At 44.7% G+C, this 18,141-nt stretch overlaps 1 protein-coding gene across 4 annotated transcripts in view; it reads left to right on the forward strand.

Moving 5' to 3' along the window:
- Positions 1 to 8,036: 8,036 nt before the first annotated feature.
- CEP120 (centrosomal protein 120) overlaps positions 8,037 to 18,141 on the forward strand; it is an 80,083-nt gene continuing 69,978 nt past the window's right edge. Inside the window, exons 1-5 of one of the 4 annotated variants that reach the window (XM_047729640.1) lie at positions 8,037 to 8,169; positions 8,437 to 8,514; positions 12,441 to 12,597; positions 14,011 to 14,125; positions 17,180 to 17,321. In XM_047729640.1, the coding sequence (XP_047585596.1) occupies positions 8,466 to 8,514; positions 12,441 to 12,597; positions 14,011 to 14,125; positions 17,180 to 17,321 (463 nt within the window). In that variant the 5' untranslated portion in view covers positions 8,037 to 8,169; positions 8,437 to 8,465. Of the gene's footprint in view, positions 8,515 to 12,440; positions 12,598 to 14,010; positions 14,126 to 17,179; positions 17,322 to 18,141 lie in introns of all 4 variants that reach the window. The other 3 variants (XM_047729642.1, XM_047729641.1, XM_047729643.1) reach the window with 3 other exon arrangements.

Genomic DNA, 18,141 nt, shown 5'->3' on the forward strand with positions numbered 1-18,141 from the left:
CTGGTTAATGGTAGAATAATCCAGTTAATGCTGACATTGCAGGGTTTTGGCTAAAAGTTAAAAAAAAAAAAAGAAATCACTGCTTCTTACCTTGTAATCAACCCTTGTCTGGGACATTCATCATTTTACGGTAAAAATTTGTAACAATTTGGGGCACCTGGGTGGCTCAGTCGGTTAAGTGTCTGGCTTTGGCTCGGGTCAGGGTCTCAGGGTCCTGGGATCGAGCCCCACGTTGGGATACTTGCTCCTTGCTCCTCCCTCTCCCTCTGCACCTATCCCCCATTTGTGCTCGTTCTCTCTCAAAATAAATGAATAAAATCTTTTAAAAAATTTCCTAACAATTTATAGAGTATACTAACGTTCTGGTATCACACAAGAGTACCTCACAGCTAACCATCCAACCATTTACATCTGAAGTAATTAGAATATTCAAGTCAGCTTTCCTGAGAATTTCCCACCATATTGAAATAACAATGACTTCAATGTATGATTAGGGAAATAAATTCAATCTTCTCCAAGCCCTTAGAGCCCTATGCGGAAGTAAGACATTTCTTCCCTTTAGATATTGTCTTTGTCCCTTTCAGTATCGTGAATAGTAAAGCGAATCGGGCTCAAGAATGTCAGTAATGAACTTTTCAGCCAGTCCACCAAATGACCCCTTAGCTGGAGCAGAGGGTTGATACTGATGGAGTCTGTGTGGGGAAAAGGCTGAAGATGTGATCCAAAATGAATTTCTTTGAAGGATTAAGTTTTTTCTTTTTAAGTCATGCAAAAATGTCCATTGTATCCATATAGCTTCATGTTTTTTTACTATTGACTAACATTGCTGTTCTCTGATAGGATATGGGAATTTCTACTCCTTTCCTAGCATGGCTCCATGGGCTCAGGTCATACGTGCACCCCTCTTCAAAATCACCGGGGTCGCTTACCACAAGCTGTCAGATCACCTGGCCTCTCATTATTATCCAATTGTTCCAGTTATCAACTTCACATTGTCTCATGTGTTAAAAAGTAATGAAAAGCAGAGATGCTTTTCTTTCCATAGGGTCACTGGGAAGATTGGAAGACTTGATAGGATATTATTATTTTTTTAAATTTCTGTCATTTTTCAAAGATTTTATTTATTTATTTGAGAGAGAGAGAGCGAGCAGGGGGAGGAGCAGAGGGGAAGGGAGAGGGAGAGGGAGAAGCAGACTCACCGCTGAGCAAGGAGCCCAGGATCCTAGGACCATGACCTGAACTTGAATTAAGATTCTGCACTTGGATCCCAGTCAAGGTACAGATATAAAATGGTTCCATTTTTCTCTAGTTACTGCTTCTCATTGTGCTCCACAGAGTCTCCTCCCATCCCTTAATGACAGCTTGATCATAAGTTTCTGATTACTTCTAGCTCTTAAAATATCAGTTCAGTCCAATTTAATCCATTTTAAAAGGTCACCTCATATCTGTTTGAAATCTCGTCTCTTCCCATTTTCCCTGTTCAACAAAGTTTCCACCTATGGTATTTGAATGGAGCAAGAAATGGGATCCACTTTTTCACCCTCTGTCCTCCCTTTCTTTTGAGACCCTTACTCCTCCAAAGAATTGGCATCCAAGATGGAGAACAGCAGCAAATATCCCTAACTTTGCAGATGCAGCTGTGGTCCTCTCTCATCTGTTGCGCTTTCTTTGTTCAAGATCTGTCTCTGATGTCCTGCAAGTGACTCCCCGATAAATGCTGTTTCTCTTGGGACACACATAGGAATTGCATCTAGCAGCAATGTTGGTGGGGGTGGCATGAGGAGCTTCCCAGTGCAACGTGTTGTATTCCGAAGGACCTGCCCTCATTCAGTCATTTTTGATTCCTCCTGCTCAATTCTTCGGGAACCAGATCAATTCCCATATTGGAATTGACCCCATAGCTTCTCAAGGCTGCAGCCTCCTCACCTGATGACTTGGCTTCTTAGACACCAGAATGGCTCAATGGATGGGACCTACCACCATATTCTTTTGATCCACGGGATCACACACATTTTTGACACAACAAAAGAAAAAGTAGGCTACTCATCTCTCTCTCTCTCTCATAACCATATAGACTCACAGCCTCTTTCTCTCTCTCTTTTCCTACTTAAGTATCTATAGTGAGCTGCTAATGAGCATGCCCACACACCTTTGTGAGAAATTCCTGTTGACTCACTCCTTTGTACTTGGCCTGGGTTGAGGAGGGGGAACAATTTCACTCTCTACAACCGGAAGGCCCTCAGGCTTATCGCTAACCACTCCTCAGCCCACCATGTTTGAACATAGCGTTAGGTGGCTACTCAGGCGATGGTCATGCTGAACCAGGTGGTCAGCTCCTCAAAGCCCAGGAGATAATGACCCAGGAGAGGCATCTGGGCCTTAATCGTCTTGGGTGCTCTTCACAATGAAGGGGACACGACACCTCTTTGTCATCCTTTGAGTCATGGGTGACATCTCCAAGGCAACACAGTCCCCATCCAACATACTGTTACCTGTTACACTGACTAGACTCTGCCTGGAAGTGGACACGTTTTTGCAAATGAAAAATTCTATGATGGCAGTGAAAACACATACAGTAATTTAGGAAGGGCAGTTTAGTGATTTAGGCAACTGCCAAGGGATATCAGCTTTGCTATACCACTTGGGAAATGAGGTGACTAAGCGTGCTGGCTGCTGGCTGTGGGCGCTGCTTGTGCTATCGCTCAGGGATGTGGGTGAGAAGTTGAGGGAGCCTTCTGTCTTCTCTGAATCCAGGCCATATGTTTAGAGCCTTTCTCCAAATTCATTTGATGGGGGGCGGAGGGGTGGGGGAGACGGGTAATGATTGTCTGTTGTTGTAATTTCTGGTTGTTGATGGTGGTTGTAACACAGACAGGGAGGAAATAGTTTTCTACCCTTCGGGTGTCCCTGTAATTTCATCCTGAACCAAAAACCCTTATACCAGAGATATCTCACAGTGCGGAAGATCATGTTACCGTTTGATGGGGTCAGACTTCTGGGGGCTAAAACACCCAGAAGCCTGGAGAATGTCTCCTCTAGATAGCTGAGTAGCAGACTCCAGCTTTTCCTCCACCAATGGCTTCCAGGTTTCAAAAGGAAGCTTTTCAGAGGGGAAAGAAATTGACACACAGGAGACATTACATAATAGGTGAATCAAAGTCCCATAATGTCATAGAGTGTCTCTCAATGACACCATGTCCCAGTGGCTGGGCTTTCTTCCCAGCATAGAACATCTGTTGCATCCTTTACCCCTAAAATGAAGTCCTCTCAGGGAGCCTGGGTGAGTTCAAGCCCCGTGTTGGGCTCCATGCCGGGCCTGGAGCCTACTTAAAAAAAATAATAAAATAATAATAATAAAATAAAAAGAAGTCCTCTCAAAAGGCTGCTGCTTCTAGTATGCAATTATTCTACTAATGGGCTCCTCCTTCTAAAGCAAATTCAGTTGGCCTGCAGACCTTACCCACAGTTGCAGAAATATCTCTAGCTCTGTCTGTTCTCCATGGAGTAGGAGGCATTCTCCCACCCCCCACCCTCGCTCTGTGCCTTGCCTCAGAGACGGAGCCACTCGGTACCTCAGACCCCGTCCCAGCCTAAAGGAACTTCCAGAAGCTTACTCCACAAGGAAGGGAGAGCAAGGAATGTTGTTCTTCTTCAAATGCTTACATTTGACTGCAAGCTTCTCCTGTCAGGCAGAAAATCAGTCTCAGTCGCTCCTGGGGTTCCCCACTGCACACACAAAATGTTGTGCAAAGGTGTTTGGGTTCTTACATGAAGCAAATATTTGCGGAGGGCTTGGGAAGTTTTGCCCCTCCTCTTAACTGATAAGTAGTCTATCATCCAAGCCTTTGTGGTCTCCTGACTTATCTAGTGAGTCTGCTGATTCTGTGTCAATTTAGGGGCATAAAAACTTGTGCCAAGGGTGATAAATGGGGGGCTAAGGTCTCCATTTCCTGGGGATCCCACAGGGCTAATCTCTGTTTCTGCCCTTTCTGAAGGTTCTGCTAAGGAGTGTAACGGGGGTCCCCAGCACACTGTCTTTCAGTCCTCTCCTTCCCACTTGGAGGTGATCTCTTCTCCTTTCCTGATTCTTGTCCTTTCTCTGCCCTTCAGGAATACCCATTAGAACCACCTTCCTGAATTAATGCCAGAGCTAACTGAAGTGTGATTGGAAGAAGTTTTGGTTGGCTCCTGTAGTGCTGTTGCTGTTGTTTGTTTGTTTTTTAGCTGAAATTAATAACCAGCATTTATTGTTTTTAAAGATTTTATTTATTTATTTGAGACAGAGAGAAAAAGAGAACAAGCAGTACAGACTCCCTGCTGAGCCGGAAGGCAGACTCCATCTAGGGACCCTGAGATCATGACCCGAGCTGAAATCAAGAGTCAGACAACAGGTGCCCCAATAACTGGCATTTAAAAATCAGATGAGGGGGGTGCCTGGGTGGCTCAGTGGGTTAAAGCCTCTGCCTTCGGCTCAGGTCATGATCCCGGGGTCCTGGGATCGAGCCCCACATCGGGCTCTCTGCTCAGTGGGGAGCCTGCTTCCTCCTCTCTCTCTGCCTGCCTCTCTGCCTATTTGTGATCTCTGTCTGTCAAATAAATAAATAAAATCTTTAAAAAAAGAAAAAATCAGATGAGGGAGGCACCTGGGTGGCTCCATTGGTTAAGTGTCTGACTCTTGATTTCTATCATTCTAGCTTCTTATGGAAATTTAGAAAGCCTGGCTTTTATTACCTGGCCAGAAGCAGCTGGGCTGGGAAGGGCTGCTCTTTGGGCAGGCACCGGGCTCTGCTTCTGTGCACCTGACACTGGTTACTAACACCTGCCTGACCTGAAGGGGTGTATGACTTTGGAGCGCCCTGCTGTGGCCTTTCCCAAGAGCCAGGGAGAGAAACTGTTTCAGGACTACATCACCCTTAGAACGTAAATATAGGCCAAACTGAGGGAATATTTAAAAAGCTGGTTTTCTTTGCAGGAGCAGAAGAAAAAAAAATGACACAATGATACATCTGTCCAAATCAACAATCAAAATGGCTGCCGCGTTCAGAGATTTCATCATGGCTGGGGCCTCTCCCTGAAGTAACGCCAATGAATCTTCACGAACACCTATTATCCCTGTTCTACAGAAGGGAAAACTGAGGTTCAGAGAGAACAGATGTGGCCAGGTCACAAAGTGGAACTTGGGACACAGGTCGGTAAGGCTCTTCACTACTGGGCTACCCTGCCTCTCTTGCCGTAGACATTAGTGACCCTTCTTCAGGGGAATAGGGGCACCCAAATTCATTGCCAGGTTTAATGATATCAGATGCTGGGTTGGAAGTCAAGTCATGCGGATGCTGAGTGAGTAGAAGTTACTGCCTCCACTCTCCCTCCCTCTGCCTGAAGGAGGGATGTCAGGGTCTAGAAGGTCAGGGCCTGGCCCATGCTCTTAGACATCACAGGTGTTCAGTTACTGTGCTCATGTTGTTACTTCTGGTAGCTTGTCTGAAATTGTAATAAGTGCATGTGTGTGTGTGAGTGTGTATGTGTGTGTGTTTGTGTGGTGAGAAGGGGGAAGAAGAGGGAACGGACAGAGGCAGGGCTCCTGATCCTTCCTGTCTTGGGCCATAAATGTTGCTGGAAAGAGTCCAGATAAAAGGAACTGTATGAAAATTTTACTATGTGAAAGAGTTTCTTGGTTAATTTTAATGGTTTGTCAGAGTTTTCTTTTCTGATTTGAGATTATTTTCTGACATGCAGGGATGGTTTACAATCTAGCTTTTCAGCCTGAAATATCCTAAAACAAAACAATGAGACATCTTGATGGCAATTTCCTAGTTCTCGTACATCTAGTAACTTAAGGTCTGTTACTGTTCATGTAAAAAGATAATGACTGGGGGCACCTGGGTGGCTCAGAGGGTTAAAGCCTCTGCCTTCGGCTCAGGTCATGATCCCGGGGTCCTGGGATCGAACCCCACATCGGGCTCCCTGCTCAAGCAGGGAGCCTGCTTCCTCCTCTCTCTCTCTCTGCCTGCCTCTCTGCCTACTTGTGATCTCTCTCTGCCGAATAAATAAATAAAATCTTAAAAAAAAAAAAAGATAATGACTGAATGCCGTTGGCTATGCTTAAGTCCGGAACTAAGAAATTATGTATACTACTATTGTATAGCTGAAATTTAAGCTCAGAGGGGTAGAGTGACTTGCCTAAGGTCACCTAACATATAAATAGTAGATTTAGGTCCCAAACTCTGACTTCCAGAATCATTCTTTGCTTTGGAGATTGGCTCCTTTTGTCTAGGGTTTAAGCTAAATAGTGTTTTACACCATAATAAGCTTGTATTTGGCTCACTGTTGTTGACCTGTTTGCTGATCTCGAGTATTGTCAACCTGGACTGGACATCTTCATTAGACTGCTCAACAGGTGAGGTGTTCAATAATAACATTGTTCTTGTATCAACAAAATTTAGACTGTGGTAAACTCCACAGGGCACATGACCAATTACTTCAATGAAGAGTTTCGAGGGAGAAAAAAAATGGAAGTGAGTACCTCTACATGAAAAGACACAAAAGACAGATCAACCAAATACACTGTGTGTGAACCTCTTCGAATCCTGATTTGAACGAAGCAACTGAAAAGTAATTATTAGATCATCAGGGACATTTGAAGAGTGTGCACTTAAAGGTTTTAAGGAATTTTTTAAAAATTTTTTTATGCAATTGAGGTTGAGATTAAGTAATATATGAAGATATACTATGTTTTAGAGTTACATATTTACATATTTGTTTATTTAAAAGATTTTATTTATTCATTTGACAGAGATCGCAAGTAGGCAGAAAAGGGGAAGCAGGCTCCCCACCAAGCAGAGAGCCTGATGCGGGGTTGGATCCCAGGACCCTGAGATCATGACCCGAGCAGTAGGCAGAGGCTTAACCCACTGAGCCACCCAGGTGCCCATAGAGGTACATATTTAAAGAGATGAGTTGATACGATGTTAAGGACTTCCTCCAAATTAACGGAGCAGATGAAGATGGGTCTTCAATCATAATCGTTGAAGCCATGTTTTAGGTATTTGCTGGTTCACCGTATCATTCCATCTACTTTTGAATCTGTTTGACACCTTACACAAAAGAATGCATTGTTCAACTATGAACCCAAAGTAGATCGTTACTTTGGTATTATATTGCATAATGCCTCATTTCAGGGAGCTTGGAAGGGGACGGAAAGGGTCTTCTTCGAAGTCGTCTAACACAAAGTGCATATTCTTCTCCTCTCCTTTTAGGCCCACCCAATGGGGGTGGGGTGGGGATTGTTTTTTCCTCTTTACTCACCCCCTCCACCCCACACCTGGTTCAGTTTCAAGCTTATAACCTCCAGAGGATTCCTAATCGGTCCTAAAATAAAGCCTGAAGGTTGCGGTGCGGGGCGGGGCGGGGGGGGGGGGATATGCTTTGTTTAATTTGGGTCTTGATCGTGCTAATTAGTTACCCTCTCGTCAGGGGGCCGTACAACCTACACTTTTAATTTCCCTGCCCACGTGACAATGTTTTTGTTTCAGGGTAATTTCTAAAGTACAGGAAATTCTCGGAGAGTTTACGTCACCGCCAGCAGCTACAATAATTACCGTATTGACGCTACTTGTTTTCCAAAACGTGAACGTTTGCGGGGCGGTGCGCGTCCTAGTTAGGGATTTTTCAGTTCAGACTTAATTTTAAGCAGTCGTGACGCTGGGAATGTGAACGGAGCGGGGGTGGGTGGGTGTGTGTGTGCGCGCGCGCGAGCTCTCCATCTCCACCGCTGTATTTCCCAGGTTGCGTCTGGGGGTGAAAAAACAGAGAATACACCACATCCACACTCCTCTTCCGCGCACTGCGGGAAGCGTCGGCTGCAGTAGTGCGCCTGCGCAGTCGGGTCCCGCCAAAGCTCCCGCCTTCCCCCGTCCCGCTAGCAGGGGGCGCTGTGAGGCAATGGTCAGGTCTTCTCTCTAGGGCTCTGGAACATAGCATAAAAGGGCGGGAGGCGAAGCGACAGGAGGGGCGTTCTATCCGCGACCGCCCTGGTCTCTATCACCCTTTGGCCTCCATCTTTCCCCCGGCCCTGGGCCTGCCGGCCTGGTTGCTAGGCGGAAGCGGGGCGCGGCGGATGCCGCGGCGGCTGCCCGGGCGTTTGAAAAGCTGCAACGCAGGCGGCAAAAGGTTTTCCGGCGGCGGGCTCGCCTCTCCCTGCAGACGGGCCGGGTGGCCGAGCAACCTTTGCCTTTGCTTTCAGTCCGGGCAGGGCGAGGGCTGGGCTGGCGGCCCGGGGCCGGGTTGCCCGGAGCGCTGCAGGCGGCGGCAGGCCCGGGCCGCGGAGCGGGGTCCCGAGGTCGGGAGCCCCGGGCGGGCGGTGGGAGCCCCGCCGGGAGCCCTGCTGGTGGTCGCGGGCCTGCCGCATCTCACCCGGGTCCTTCTTCCCCCAAGCAGACCCCGCCTGCGGGTCGCGCAGCGCGACCATGGTCTCCAAGTCCGACCAACTGCTCATCGTCGTGTCCATCCTAGAAGGTGAGCGGCGCGGGGCTTGCTTCTGCAGCTGCTGCTTGCTGAGTTGTAACAGTGGCGTGCGACCGAGGCTTGGTTAACCTTAAGAATCATTGCTTTCGCGCTCTCCCTGACGTGTTCACAGATGGAGCTAGTCAGGTCTGTTAGGCGATTGATTTAAAAACCTCCCCAAGGGAGCATGAGAGCTATTAGGGATAGGTGGTATTTAGCGTGAGGAGCCGGAGCCCCAGAGAATGTAGGAAAAACGATTTCCATCTGAAGCAGCCTGTCGATGACTTTTATATGTGAGCTGAATGTGCCTGCAAAGCATGTTCTGTTCAGCGGCCTCCCGGTGACACCATTTGTGAGAACTTGGCTTCGGGTCGCGGACAGATTTCCTGCGGTCTGAAGTACTGCGGGAGGCCATTCCCTTTATAAGTCTTGGTAGGGGACTTAGGAGACTGGAGTTGTCAAGACGGTCCACCGGACGTGCCTTGAAGTTCTGTTGGTTAGATAAGTGGCATTTGTTCATCGGAGGCTCTCTGAGTGTCAGGCACTGTGCTGGGAATGGAAGGAAGCAAGATCCCTAGTCCTAAAAACTCAGGGGATAGCATGGAGAAATGTGTGTAATTCCTCAGGCCGTGGAAGAAGGAAAGACAAGCTCTGGGGACGATTTCCCAGCGGAGGTGACATTGATTTGGGTCTTAAGAGATGATGAGGTCTGCCTCAAGGAAAAAAAATGGAAGGGAGGGCTTTCCATACAAAGAGAAGAGCAAAGAGAACTTAAGGTATGGAAAAGCAAGGCATATTCTGCAAGTGCTTAAATTTCCTGTAGTTGGAGAGTAGGTGGCAGAAAGGGGTGGGGGCATAGGATTTGGTAGGGAGAGTGAGGACAAGTTACGAGTATTGTGACAACAGTCGTCTTGAGTGGGCTAGAGGAATGGCTGGTGGTTTTTTGTTTTAAACCACTAGTGCAGGTATTTTGTGAGGCCTACCACTGTTGGGGGGATGAGAGGGAATGGTTGTAATAAGTTGTGAGACAGAAGGCTGACCAGAGACTGTAAAGTGCTGGGACATTTTTAACTGTTCCATTACTCATTGTTAAAAGACAGAGGATTGAATTCCCCTTGTAATTTGGTTAATAAAAGCTTTTGGACTTGGTTCTTGCTCCCTGTAGCATGGCAGCAAACCAAAAATAAAAGGCATTCTCTGTCCTTTCCAACTTGCAGGCTTCTGTCTTCTTGCGGAGATCAGATTGATCTGCAGGGCACCGTATGTTGGAATGCTTTCTAATATTAAAAATACTGGATGTGGGCCATAAACATAGGTTTTGGGGGTGAGTGGGGACGATGGCTTCAGCACTGAGAATGGTAAGTAAGGATGGAAGAAAGTCCTTGCTGGTGGTTGGATAACCCAGGCCGATGATGGAGCAAGTGTGGTAGATAGAATGGTGGAGAGGCCTTCAGGATGCCCAGGGTCAAGGGAGGTGAACACTGAGGAATATTCTGGTAAAATAAGCTTGCGTGAGTGAATAGACCTTGGAGGATTTTGGAAGCCAAGGAGTTTAGATGGAATGTTCTAAAAAAGAGAGAGCCCGCCCATAATCCTAAGCAGGAGAGCATCATTTGCAAATTTCGCAGGGGCTGTGCAGGGAAGGGAACCTGGCTTTAGGGAAGTCAGTTAGGTGTTGCCACAAATACGGCTGACCCTGGAGGGTGGGCCTCCCTGCAGATTCTCCTTTTGTTTGTGTTTCCATGCATCCTCTCCATGTTGTTGCCTCAAGCCCAGAACCGGAGAGTCCTCATCTGCCTGGGTTCCTTCTCCATCTGCACCTTCCAAATGGTCCCCAAGTTTTGTTGGCTTTATTTTTAGAATAATACTAGGGGCTTCATGTAAACGTCTGAATGAAAATTTTTCCACTTCGAGTGCGCTGTGTTGAGGCCCTAGTAGTTATCTTTTCAGTAGTCTGTTTGGTGAATGGTTTTTTTTGTTGTTTTTGTTTTTTTTCCTTTTCACAGAACCTCCACTGCTCACATTTTTTGTGAGGTGATTTTTTGAAATGCAAATCTAATTGTCTTAAAATCCTTCAGTGTCCTAAAGGATAATGTCTGTACTTTTTATACATTTTATTTATTTATTTGAGAGAGAGAGAGACAGTGAGAGAGCGCATGAGCGAAGAGAAGGTCAGAGGGAGAAGCAGACTCCCGTGGAGCTGGGAGCCTGATGCGGGACTCGATCCCGGGACTCCAGGATCATGACCTGAGCTGAAGGCAGTCGCTTAACCAACTGAGCCACCCAGGAGCCCCGTCTGTACTTTTTAAGAATGGGATTCATGGCCTTTTATGACACACTGCTTGCCTGCCTTTCAGTTTGCTCTCCTCTCCTGCCCTGTTCCCAGGTCTTCAGTTATATTGAGCTACCCGTAGTTTCTTGACTGCACCTCTAGAAATGCCCTATATTCAAAAGAAAATGAGATTTCTACCATGAGCAAAACTGGGGCTATGTACTGGATGCTAAGAATGAAAAAGACAAGGTTTCTATTCTCTAAGTATTGTCTTTGGAAGGAGGCAGGCACTGGTTCCTTCTAGTACATATTCTCTGTTGTCAGCCCAGTTGGAACTTATAGTTAGGGTAGAGGGACTGAAAATAAAGGTTTTTGTTGTTTTGTTTCTTTTTTGTTTTTTTTTTAAAGATTTTGTTTATTTGACAGAGATCACAAGTAGGCAGAGAGAGAAGAAGGGAAGCAGGCTCCCCGCTGAGCAGAGAGCCTGATGCGGAACTTGATCCCAGGACCCTGAGATCATGACCCGAGCTGAAGGCAGAGGCTTTAACCCACTGAGCCACCCAGGCGTCCCTGTTTTTGTTTTTGATACTGATGAATTTCATTTGGGGAAGCTGGTGATCTTTTAGAGCAGCTCAAAATGATGTCCAGAGAGAGGCCTCTGTGATAGCTGGTTGGGAGAGCCATGTGCTATGTGGTAGGACTGCTAAGTGGCGAGTTTTAAATGGGAGCTTCAGGTGGAAGGTCACAGGATGGCAATCAAGATCTCTCTGAGCCCTTGCATATGAAGTAGTTTGTGCCAGGGTGAGTAGCAGCTGGGATGTATTTATTTAATAGGCGTCAATGCTCGTCTCACCAAAGTGCCCCTCACCAAACTTGTGAACAGGTGGACGATAAGATTCTTGTGCTTTAGTTCTTCACCTTCCTGTTTGCAGTGTCTTCAGTTTCTCTCTCCCCTAGACCCTCCATTCCTTGAGGGCAAGTACCGTTTCACTCTTTTTGCTGGATGTGCTGGGCCTTCAGTAACCAGTGAAAGAACAGAGTCAGGCAGTACCAAATTCAATCATTTACAGAATTGTCCTTGAGATTTGAATGAATGAATGAATGAATGAATACATGTGACTGCTTTTCCCTGGCTGATTTGCTGAGTATTTTCAACCATGTTAAGAGGTAAATTAACATGAAGGTTGATGGGTGATTGCTTATTTGATTATTTCCTGACTCTCTGGATGACTTCACTGTTCTATATTAACAGCCAGTCTAGTAATATCTAAAATTGGTGGAATCACATTTTTAATTGTTTAATTCTAAATGTCACTGAGATCATTGCTGCTCCAAGGGTGAACCAAGGACAACAGCATTGACATCACATGGGAAATGCAACCTCTCAGGCCCATCCTAGACCTAGTGAACCAGAATCTATATTTTAACAGGGTCCCCAGATGATTCATGCATGTTAACCTTTGAGAAGCTCTAATTTACAACTTGTAGTCTTCAGTTCGATCCCTTTCTTAAGAATCATGAATTTGTACGTGTGAGTACGTGTTAGTAGGTAGGTAGTGGAATATGTTAAGTCAACCTGATGCAGATGAGTTTTTAAACCACGTGCTAAAAGATGATGTTTGATTTTTGTATGCTCTTGATTCAACTGTGTGGTCTTTTATTCCAGGTCGCCATTTCCCCAAGCGTCCAAAGCATCTGCTTGTAGTGGAGGCAAAGTTTGATGGAGAGCAGTTGGCTACTGACCCTGTGGGGCACACGGACCAGCCAGAATTTGCTACCGAGTTAGCCTGGGAGATCGACAGGAAAGCCCTCCATCAGCACAGGTGACTCTTACTGTCCGTTCCTTCTGCTCTGTTTCTCTGGGCTCCTAGAGGTGAATAAATTCTTATCTTATTATAGTAACAATGATAATAATGTATGTTTAGTGCTTTCGTCATGTGCCAGGAGATTTTTCAGAGTATTTGGCAGTGATAATTCACTTGAGCATTGGAAAAACCTATGAGGCGGATGTTAGGATTTACCCCTAGTTCAGGTGAGAAAACTGAGGCCCAAGAAGGGAAGTCACTTGTCATCTCTCAGTCAGGTGGCTAGCACTAGAGCCCAGCCACTTGAGCTCTGGAGGGTACCTTTCTAACCTCTGCACCTTGCTATCCCCCCACCCACCCCCCCAGCTGCCCCCTGATGTCTGAGAGAATAGATACTCTAGAAGGGAAGTAGTTATTCTAGAAGGGCTGTGATGATGCTTACCCAGTATTAAATAAGGGTTGGAATTCCTTGTAATTTCTGTCACTTCATTTATTATACACTTGACCTGGTTTGCCAAGGATATATAGAGATATGTATGTAGTAATTACAGAAGAGACTCTTTCTAGTTAGTTTTATACTTGATTCTATTTATTTATTTATTTTTATACTTGATTTTAGACCTAAAAATACTTGGTATCAGTACATAAAACGTAAAACAAGCTTAAAGTTAGAACGTCTTATTTCATGGACCTAGATGATTAGAAATAGGCAAGAGGACAGATACTTATATTTTAAAAGACATGAAAAGTATTTTTTTGTTTTTTGTTTTTGTTTTTGTTTTTCTGGGAAACACAAAATCATTTCATTCATTGCTCTGACTTAGGACTAGAGCAAATAAAATTGCAAAGTTAAAAAATGAATGTCAGGAGAAATTTGTTTTTTTCTATGGCTAAATGAGTCCATGGATTTGTTTGGGGCATGTGAAAGGGTAATCAGTTCTTAGAGAAGATCAGAATTATGTTTTCAGTGACTTCTGGAATAGTTTGTGATTTTTATGGCAGTTAATTCCTAAGGTCATTTCATTATTTTAGTCACAAAAAGAGCTTTAAGCATATACGTATATTTGTAGTTTTATGTGTGTATGTGACAGTAGAAGGAAAACATTTTGAAATCAGTCTTGAGGATTCATGGTAGTTTTTTACTTGAAAAGAGTTCTGTATATTATAGAAGCTTGAAAAACACTGCCCTAGACCATCTCCAATGAGAGAAACCAAGATTTTTGACGTGGTTTGAATATTACTTGTATAAAGATAAATAGGCATAAGTAATCATTGATGTCAGTTGGATTTTTCAGAAAATACAGTGTTCTGTTATTCAACAAAATTATAATATACTTTATAGTAGTGACCAGCTTTTTCGAAGCTAACAGAACATCAGTTCAGAATTAAGCAGGAGGTACGTTATCTCTAATGTGAGTTGTTACCTTACAGGTTGCAGCGTACGCCTATCAAACTGCAGTGTTTTGCCTTGGATCCTGTATCTTCAGCCAAGGAGACTATAGGTTACATTGTTCTAGACTTAAGAACTGCTCAAGAAACAAAGCAGGTAGTAGCCTTTGGATGTTTTCTTACTGATTCTGTTAGTTGACGATTTTTAGTAGATACCAGATTGCTGAAAAGGCCGTGGAATAATGGACCTGAAAGGTTGGGGGAAGGTGGGGTGGAGACAGTAGAGCACTTCTCAGGTTTCTGTCCCTTCTTTGACCTAGAACTGTGTTTCTCAAAGAATGTTCTCTCTGAGCTCAAACATGTGGTCATGTTGCTGTTACCTGGAGCATTCACCTGCCAAGCTCTGCTTTTAGTGGTACTCCTCCTGTAGTGGTGCCCCCTTCAGTGAGTGCTCCCTATTCCTCTTCCCGGCATGCAGCCTAGAAGGCCAGGAGTCTTCCTCCACCCCTCCCTCTTCAACCTCTGCAGCCCTTTCCATTTGGTTTCAGGCCTCCAGCTGCCCCTTCCTGATCCAGGTACTCTTCTCCATTCTCACTGTGGCCGTTGTGGCCGAAACCACCATGCTTTTCTAACGTGGCTGTGGTGGCAGCCTTCTGATCACACTCTCTGTGTCCTGCTCTTTGCGTTCCTCCTGGAGCTGTCAGAGCATGTGAACTTCCTGGAGTGCTCTCTGAAGACTGAAACAGCTCCCCCCACCCCGCCTTCACCGCGCGCGCGCGCGCGCACACACACACACACACACACACGGAAAAAGAATTCAGGGTCTTGATTCCTAGCTCAGTGCTTTCTGTTACTGAAAATGTCTTTCTTCCATCTTAAAATCTCTTATGTCACTGACTTGGGAAGTGTTTCCTTTCAACTTTTGTTAATAACCTTCTTTTGTCACAACTCTCTTAAGAAGATAAATACACACACACTTGTCTTTTGAAGTCCTTTATTTATTTATTTTTAAGATTTTATTTATTTGGCAGACAGAGATCACAAGTAGGCAGAGAGGCAGGCAGAGAGAGAGGAGGAAGCCGGCCCCCCCGCTGAGCAGAGAGCCCAACGTGGGGCTCGATCCCAGGACCCCAGGATCATGACCTGAGCCGAAGGCAGAGGCTTTAACCTACACTGAGCCACCCAGGCACCCCAAAGACCTTTATTCTTGATTGGAATCCTAAATTAGGATTCTGTGAAGAAAATGGATCTGTTACCAACATTTTTGCTGTGGTAGCCATGATATTTACAAATGGGCCAGTTAGCTTAGCCCGAGTTTGGAATCCTTGAGAAGAAACTGAAATTTTAAAATGTTTTAAAAATCTGTCTCGGATGGTGAGTGCTGTGAAGTGTGTAAACCTGGCGATTCGCAGACCTGTACCCCTGGGGATAAAAATATATGTTTATAAAATAAAAAATAAAAAAAAGGAAAAAAAAATCTGTCTTGGGCGCCTGGGTGGCTTAGTAGGTTGAGCGACTGCCTTGGGCTCAGGTCATGATCCCGGACTTCCTGGATCGAGTCCTGCATCAGGCTTCCAGCTCCTTGGGGAGTCCCTTCTCCCTCTGACCTTCTCCTTTCTCATGCTCTCTCTCACTCATTCTCTCTCAAATAAACAAATAAAATCTTAAAAAAAAAATCTGTCTCTCCTTTCTCTTTGGATACTCCTCCTCAGTTCTCTGCATCCAGTTCTTTTTTTTTTTTTTTTTTTAAAGATTTTATTTATTTATTTGACAGAGATCACAAGCAGGCAGAGAGAGAGAGAGGAGGAAGCAGGCTCCCCGCAGAGCAGAGAGCCTGATGTGGGGCTCGATCCCAGGACCCTGGGAACATGACCTGAGCCGAAGGCAGAGGCTTTAACCCACTGAGCCACCCAGGTGCCCCTCTGCATCCAGTTCTGAAAAAAGTTTTCTCTCTCTCATCTTAGCCCTGCAACCATGATTGTGCCCCTGATGTTTTACTTAACTAGCTTTACTACTTGATCTAGACACTTGTGCAGTAGTGACTTTGGTTACAGAGAAAGTGAATTCTCTTAGGGGGAGGATACCTGAGAAGAGGTCATGCCGGTAAATGCTCTTGGCATTCTCTCCTCCCCCACCCCGGCCCCACTCCTGGTCCTATAGGACACTTTGTCCTCATAGTGGTTTTTTATCTCTATCAAGGGTAAGGAGAAATGTTTCAGAATTAAGAGTTTTAGGAAAGCCGGATGTTGTCTTGCTTATTCTCTCCTGTTTATTAGCAGAAATATTTGAATTGGTGAGTAGAATATATGAAGTTCAAAATAAATTGATTGTCCATAAATGAACATCAACACAGAAAAACCCAGATTTGTTATTCTAAGTTATGTAACAGAAAAATAGGTCATAAATTTTGAGTTGCTGAAACTCTTTCCTCAGGCTCATACTTAAAATGATAAAATATCCATCATAAAAAAGACAGCACAAGACTCCTGAGTTTTCTTTGCTTTTAACAAACCTTGGGTGTGGATTTTTTAAAGGCTGTGGCCTAGTTAGTCCTCTTTTACGGGTCACATGTAACTTGATACACAGCAGCAGCTTTTGCTTTTGATCTGTAAAAGCACTCGCTTCAATGGCTTTATGTAACGGTGATCAAAGTAGGAGCGCCTTTCCGTGAACGACAGTGGTGCCCCTGCAGGAATGAAGCAGGAGGTCCTGGGCCGTGATGGCGCTGGCTGACTTGAGTTCTAGACTGCTCACCAGTGCTAGAATAACAAGGATCCTTGATTCTGTGAGAAAGACTTTGTGTTTCCATCAAGTGCATGGTTTGTAACCCAGCCCTCTGCCTCAGGTCTCTGCTTTAGTATTGTGTTAGTGTTTTTTGTTACCACTAGCTTTCCTTTTCCCTCATTTGATACATGCAGAACGAAGCAGAGAGGGGGTTAGGCAGCAGAGGTATGCCAGAGAAAATGAAAAATGAGGGTTTAGGGAAATGGAAAACTGGTAGTCGAAATTACTTATTTTTTTTCCAAGAGGAAGTTCAGTTAGCTTCCCAAGCAGGGTTAAAGTCTTTGGAGGAAAATGAAAAATATTTTAAAAGAGGACAAAGTACTGAGGAAGGACAGGGGATATATTAGGAACCTAATAGAATGTTGCCCGCTCTCGTTGATTGCCTATTAATGATTAAGGTGGTTTTGTTTTTTGTTTTACTCTCCAGGCTCCAAAATGGTACCAGTTGTTGAGCAATAAATACACCAAGTTCAAGACTGAGATACAGATAGGCATTGCTTTGGAAACAGATACAAAGGCCCCAGTGGATAGTTTTAAAGCCAAAGGAGCCCCCCCTCGAGATGGAAAAGGTTTGTGCATTATCTCTACAGTCATTTGCCAAAAAGTTGTAACTGGGGAATGGTGAGTGGCTTGATAAGAAAACACACTCGGGAGTGGACTGATTTTACTGTAGTGCATCACACACGTTTTGAGATTGTTAAACATGCAACCCTTGCTGCTCTAAGCTCTTGTTTACAAAACCAAGAAATAGAACAAGAGTTTCTTTTATGTGGTATATAACAGAAGAAAGCAGAATTTTGTTTTCTTAAAAATCGATAGGAAAATTTTCTCCTAGGATGAGTATAGGAAAGCCAAAAACACACACTGTTCTCTTTTCCCTCACCTATTAATAGCACCTTCATATTTTTTTTTTAACTAAACTCTTTCTTATAGAGCATTTTGAGGTTCACAGCAAATGGAGTGTAAATTCAGAGTGTTGCCGCATTCCCTGATTTCCTTGTCACGTAGGTCCCCGCTGTCACCATCCCTCACCAGAGGGGAACACTTGGTAAAATCGATGAACCGACATTAACAATCACCCAAAGTCCATAGTTGGTACTAGGATTTACTTATGGTGTTTGTATTACAGTCTATGAGTTTAGGCAAATGTGTAATGACACCCATCTGCAATTGTAGTATCCTACAGAAGACTTTCACTGCTCTAAAAATTGTCTGCTCTGCTTTCCCCTCCTGCCAAACTGGCAAATACTGTTGTTTTGTTTTGTTTAATTGTAGGATAGTTGACATAAATGTCCTATTAGTTTCAAGTGTACAGTACAGTGGTTTGACAAGTCTGTTCCTTACACTGTGTTCATAAGTGTAGATACCCTCTGTCGCCATACAAGCCTA

Source organism: Lutra lutra, chromosome 5 (assembly GCF_902655055.1).
Source record: "Lutra lutra chromosome 5, mLutLut1.2, whole genome shotgun sequence".
NCBI classification, from domain to species: Eukaryota; Metazoa; Chordata; class Mammalia; order Carnivora; family Mustelidae; genus Lutra; species Lutra lutra.